At 42.4% G+C, this 6,592-nt stretch overlaps 1 protein-coding gene across 4 annotated transcripts in view; it reads left to right on the top strand.

Annotated features, from left to right (window-relative positions):
* The window catches only part of DUSP13A (dual specificity phosphatase 13A), a 19,004-nt gene extending 13,406 nt beyond the window's left edge, over positions 1 to 5,598 (top strand). For 2 of the 4 annotated variants that reach the window (XM_004383202.3, XM_004383200.1), the window contains 2 exons: positions 4,273 to 4,493; positions 5,137 to 5,598. In XM_004383202.3, coding sequence (XP_004383259.1) covers positions 4,273 to 4,493; positions 5,137 to 5,339 — 424 coding nt within the window. In that variant the 3' untranslated portion in view covers positions 5,340 to 5,598. The remainder of the gene's footprint in view (positions 1 to 4,272; positions 4,494 to 5,136) is intronic. The other 2 variants (XM_004383199.1, XM_004383201.1) reach the window with 2 other exon arrangements.
* Positions 5,599 to 6,592: the final 994 nt, after the last annotated feature.

Genomic DNA, 6,592 nt, shown 5'->3' on the forward strand with positions numbered 1-6,592 from the left:
CTGAAGATGTGACTGAATTGCTACAATCTCAAGATAAGACTTTAATGGATGAGGAGTTGCTTCTTATGGATGAGCAAAGAAAGTGGTTTCTTGTGATGTGCAGATGCTGTGAACATTGCTGAAATAACAAAAAAGGGTTTAGAATATTACATAAACTTAATTAATAAAGCAGCAGCAAGATTTGAGAGGATTGATTCCAGTTTTGAAAAGTTCTATTGTGGGTAAAATGCTATCAAACAGCATCACATGCTACAGAGAAATTTTTGTGAAAGGAGGAGTCAATCGATGCGGCAAACTTCATTATTGTCTTATTTTAAGAAATTGCCACAGCCACCCAACCTTCAGCAACCACCACCCTAATCAGTTAGCAGCCATCAACATCAAGGCAATACCCTCCACCAACAAAAAGATTACGACTCGCTGAAGGCTTAGATGATGGTTAGCATTTTTTAGAAATAAAGTATTTTTTAATTAAGGTCTGTACATTGTTTTTTAGGCATAATGCTATTGCACACTTAATAGACTACAGTATAGTATAAACATAACTTCTATATGCACCGGGAAACTAAAAAATTTGTGTGACTTGCTTTATTGCGATATTTACTTTATTGCGGTGGTCTGGAACCGAACCCGAAATATCTCCAAGGTATGCCAGTAATACTTTTTTGTAATATGCTTTATATAGAAAGTGTTTTTAATGGAATCGCACTACATATTTTGCTCCGTGACAGCACCTAACAACAACAACCACAGCAACTACCACCATCACCAGCACATTTTAGTGGTTGCATAGTATTTCATCATTTAGAAATTTTATGGTGTATGGACAACCACCATTTGTCTGTCAGTTTGTTGTACTGTGGTGGCTTGCACGTTGCTTTGATGTTAGAAGATAAGCCACCGAAATTTCAAATATTAGCAGGGTCATCATTGTCTTAGTCATCCAATGCTGCTATAACAGAAATACCACAAGTGGATGGCTTTAACAAACGGAAGTTTATTCTCTCACAGTCCAGTAGGCTAGAAGTCCAAATTCAGGGTGCCGGCTCCAAGGGAAGGCTTTCTCTCTGTCGGCTCTGAAGGAAGGTCGTTGTCATCAATCTTCCCCTGGACTAGGAGCTGAATGTGAAATGTATGAAGTATGAATCTAGGAAAACTGGAAGTTGTCAATGAAATGAAATGCTTGAAGATAGATATCTTAGGCATTAGTGAGCTGAAATGGACTGGTATTGGCCATTTTGAATGGGACAATCATATGGTCTTCCAGGAATGACAAATTGAAGAAGAACGGCATCACATTCTTTGTCAAAAGGAAATTTCAAGATCTATCCTGAAGTACAATGCTGTCAGTGATAGGATAATATGCATATGCCTACAAAGAAGAAGACCAGTTAATATTCAAATTTACACACCAACCACTGAATGTCAAAGATGAAGAAACTTAAGATTTTTATGAACCGTTGCAGTCTGAAATTGATAAAACATGCAATCAAAATGCATTGATAATTACAGGTGATTGGAATGCAAAAGTTGGAAACAAAGAAGGAGCAATAGTTGGAAAACATGGCCTTGGTGATAGAAACAATGAGACTGCATGATAGAATTTTGCAAGACCAATGACCTATTCATTGGAAACATCTTTTTTCAACAACATAAACAGTGACTATACACATGGACCTCACTAGATGGAATACACAGGAATCAAATCGACTACATCTGTGGAAACAGATGATAGAGCAGCTCAATATCATCAGTCAGTACAAGGCCAGGGGCCAACTAGGGAGCAGACCATCAATTGCTCATATGCAAGTTCAAGTTGAATCTGAAGAAAATTAGAACAAGTCCATGAGAGCCAAAGTACGACCTTGAGTATACCCCACCTGAATGTAGAGACCATCTCAAGAATAGATTTGATGCATTGAATACTAATGACTGAAGACTAGACGACTTGTGGGATGACATCAAGGACATCATACATGAAGAAAGCAAAAGGTCATTAAAAAGACTGGAAAGAAAGAAAAGACCAAAATGGATGTCAGAGACTTGCTTTAGAACATAGAGTAGCTAAGGAGAATGGAAGAAATGACGAAGTAAAAAAGCTGAACAGAAGATTTCAAAGGGTGGCTAGAGAAGACAAAGTACAGTATTATAATGAAATGTACAAAGACCTGGAATTAGAAAACCAAAAAGGAAGAACATGCTCGGCATTTCTCAAACTGAAAGAACTAAAGAAAAAATTCAATCCTTGAGTTGCAATATTGAAGGGCTGCATGGGTAAAATATTGAAGGACACAAGAGACATCAAAAGAAGATGGAAGGAATACACAGAGGCACTGTACCAAACAGAACTGGTCGATGTTCAACCATTTTAGGAGGTAGCATATGATCAAGACAATGGTACGGAAGGAAGAAGTCCAAGCTTTACTGGAGTCATTGGTGAAAAACAAGTCTCCAGGAATTGATGGAATATCAATTGAAATGTTTCAACAAATGGATGCAATGCTGGAAGTGCTCACTTGTCTATGCCAAGAAATCTGGACCAACCAACTGGAAGAGATCCATATTTGTGCCCATTCCAAAGAAAGGTGATCCAACCGAATGCGGAAATTATCTAACAGTATCGTTAATATCACACACAAGTAAATTTTGCTGAAGATCATTCAAAAACAGTTGCAGCAGTACATCAACAGGGAACTGCCAGAAATTCAAGCTGAAATCAGTAGAGGATGTGGAATGAGGGATATCATTGCTGATGTCAGATGGATCTTGGCTGAAAGCAGAGAATATAAAAAAAAATGTTTACCTGTGTTTTATTGACAATGCAAAGGCATTCGACTCTGTGGATCACAACAAATTATGGATAACATTGTGAACAATGGGAATTCTAGAACACTTACTCGTGCTCATGTAGAACCTGTGTGTAGACCAAGAGGCAGTCATCTGAACAGAATAAGGAGATACTTCGTGGTTTAAAATGAGAAAAGGTGTGGGTCAGTGTTGTCTCTTTTCACCATGCTTATTCAATCTGTATGCTGAGCAAATAATCCAAGACACTGGACTATATGAAGAAGAACGCAGCATCAGGATTGGAGGAAAACTCATTAACAATCTGCGATATGCAGATGACACAACCTTGCTTGCTGAAAGCAAAGAGGACTTGAATTACACCTCCACATAAACAAAACAAAAATCCTCACAACTGGACCAATGAGCAACATCATGACAAACAGAGAAAAGACTGAAGTTGTCAAGGATTTCATTTTATTTGGATCCACAATCAATGCCCATGGAAGCAGCAGTCAGGAAATCCAAGGATGTATTGCATTGGGCAAATCTGCTGCAAAAGATCTCTTTAAAGTGTTAAAAAGCGAACATGTCACTTTGAGGACTAGGGTGCGCGTGACCCAAGCCATCGTATTTTCAATGGCCTCATATGCATGTGAAAGCTGGACAATGAATAAGAAAGACCGAAGAATTGATGCCTTTGAATTATGGTATTAGCAAAGAATGTTGAATATACCGTGGACTGCCAGAAGAATGAACAAATCTGTCCTGGAAGAAGTACAGCCAGAATGCTCCGTAGAAGCGAGGATGGTGCGACTTTGTCTCATGTACTTTGGACATACTATCAGGAGAGACCAATCCCTGGAGAAGGACATCATGCTTGGTAAAGTAGAGGGTCAGTGAAAAAGAGGAAGACCCTCAACGAGAAGACCCTCAACGAGATGGACTGACACAGTGGCTGCAACCATGGCCTCAAACATAGCAATGATTGCGAGGATGGCGTAGGATGGGGCAGTGTTTTGTTCCGTGGTACAGAATCACTATGAGTCGGAACCAACTGGACAGCACCTAGCAACAACAACAACAACATTAAAGGATATTTAGTGGTGGTCTGTATTTTTTTTTTAATTTTTCACTGTCTTAAATATCACTAGATTCAGTGTATATATGTTTGTGGCACATTTTTGATTCTTTTCTTGACTAAGTTCCTATAAGGATAATTGCTGTGGCAATGTACGTGTACAGAACATTTTTAAGGCTTTTGATGCATGTGGCCAAACTGCCCTCCAAAAAGGTTGCTCTGAGTTAAAGGGTGTCTTGATCTCTAACTGGAAAAGCCCCTTCACCCCAGGTCTGTTCACCAGTTCTTGTCTCTACACTTGGAGGGGAATGGCAGAGGAGGGAGAGGAGGTAGGTTCCAACCCAGCCAGAGCCAGAGCTGATCCAGTGAATTCTACCCTCTAATCCCTCCTGTGTCCTCCCCTCCAGCTACGCAGCCCGGGACAAGAACAAGCTGATCCAGCTGGGCATCACCCACATCGTGAATGCTGCTGCAGGCAAGTTTCAAGTGGACACAGGTGTCAAGTTCTACCGTGGAATGCCCTTGGAGTACTATGGCATCGAGGCTGATGACAACCCCTTCTTTGACCTCAGTGTCTACTTTTTGCCTGTTGCTCGATACATCCGAACAGCCCTCAGTGTTCCCCAAGGTGAGCTGCTGGGGAAGGCACTGGTGCAGGAATGGGGAGCTCTGGGCTACTCATATTTCCAGTGGCACTGATGGGTGGGGTGTCCAGAGCTACACACCCCTTCAGCAACCCTCCCACCCCATGGGGAAAGTAGCTACTAACATTTAGTGAGCATCCCCTTCAGCGATCGCCTGGAAACCAACAATCATAGACATGACTAAGGTCCAGTGTGGCCATCAGCATAACCATATCCCTCAATAAAAGGCCAGGTGGTTGGGCTGAAGATAGAGGATCTAGCAAAAGGCTCTTGAGCATGCTTCTCTAAGAGGAGGCCTTGGCATAGGGCTGTAGGGGCAGGAGAGAGAGAACTGGAGGGAGGAGGAGGTGGGTGGACACACCCCAGGGGATCCTAGGAGTACAGCCCAGAGTTGTAAAGGATGCAGAAGAAGCAGTCAGAACCAGGAGAAGGGAATCCCAGCTGCTAACCTTAGACTTGTCACTAACTTGCTATATGACCTTGAGCCAGTCCCTTCATCTCTCTGGGCCTCAGTTTCCCCAGGATGCTGTGGTGGGTGGGCTGGAGGATGACCAGAGGTGTCTCTGATTCTCAAAGGGGTGGGTGGTGTGAAGGAGGTAGCTGATGCCACGTTGGGTTTCCCCACAGGCCGCGTGCTGGTACACTGTGCCATGGGGGTTAGCCGCTCTGCCACACTTGTCCTGGCCTTCCTCATGATCTGCGAGAACATGACATTGGTGGAAGCCATCAAGGTAGTGCAGGCCCACCGTGATATCTGCCCCAACTCAGGCTTCCTACAGCAGCTCCAGGTTCTGGACAATCGACTGGGGCGGGAAACGGGGAGGCTCTGACCTGACAGGCAGCCAGGAGCCCTGACCCTCTGGCCCGCACGGCCCAACCCAACCAGCCTGGCCCTGGGGACAGCAGCCTCCATTGTTTCCAGTGATCCTGAGATGTAAATAGCAAAGTGGGGACTTTGAGGAGGCAGAAGTAGAGATAGCTAGGTGGTGACTTTTAGCTGATGGATTTCCCTGACCCAATCCAGAGATTCTTTATGCAAAAGAGAGTTCAGTCTGTCTCTATAATAAAAGGTTCATCGTAATAAAGACAGATCTTGTGGTGGTTTGTGGGGCAATAGCTTATCCCCAGGATGGTTTGCCAACTCTGGTTCAGCATAATGGCAGCCCAGAGAAGGAGTCTGAGTCTATGTCAGGGCTTAACAAGGAAGGAGGGGAAGTGGCGATCAACTAGTGGGATCTGCTGTGCATGCCAAGAGGGAGGAGTGTTGGGAATTAGTTGACCTTTTTCTTATCTTCTCCTCTTCATACCCTTACCCAAGAGTTAGGTTGTCTGAATAAAGATCAAAGTTCAATGCTTCATCATCCTCTCCACGCCCACCCTATCAAAACTCTCTGTGCACAAATAGCATCTCTTGGATCCAGTCAATCTTTTCATTTACATTCTACTTCCAAAAGAACTGACTAAAATTACAGACACCTAAAAAAGAAGAGCATTAAATAAGAGAAGAATAGGTTGGGAGGAGACACTTATACCAGAAATCCCAGGCGAAGGATGGTTTTCTGAAGGAGCAAGATTTAGCTCTGAGAATTGCAAATCAAAACAACGAGATATCATCTCACCCCAACATTACTGGCACAAATTAAAAAAAAAACAAAACCCAGAAGATAACAAATGTTGGAGAGGCTGCAGGGAGATTGGAACGCTTATGCACTGCTGTGGGAATGCAAAATGGTACAACCATTTTGGAAAATGTTATGGCACTTTCTTAAAAAGCTAGAAATAGAAATACTACATGATCTAGCAATCCCACTCCTAGGAATATATCCTAAAGAAATAAGAGCAGTCACACCAACAGACATATGTACACCTATGTTCATTGCAGCATTATTCACAATAGCAAAAAGATGGAAACAACCTAGATGACCATCAACAGATGAATGGATAAACAAACTATGGTACATACACACAACGGAATACTATGCAATGATAAAGAACACTGATGAATCTGCGAAACATCTCACGACATGGATAAATCTGGTGGACATTATGCTGAGTGAAATAAGTCAATCACAAAAGGACAAAT

This window comes from Trichechus manatus, unplaced genomic scaffold (genome assembly GCF_000243295.1).
Source record: "Trichechus manatus latirostris isolate Lorelei unplaced genomic scaffold, TriManLat1.0 scaffold00106, whole genome shotgun sequence".
NCBI lineage: Eukaryota > Metazoa > Chordata > Mammalia > Sirenia > Trichechidae > Trichechus > Trichechus manatus.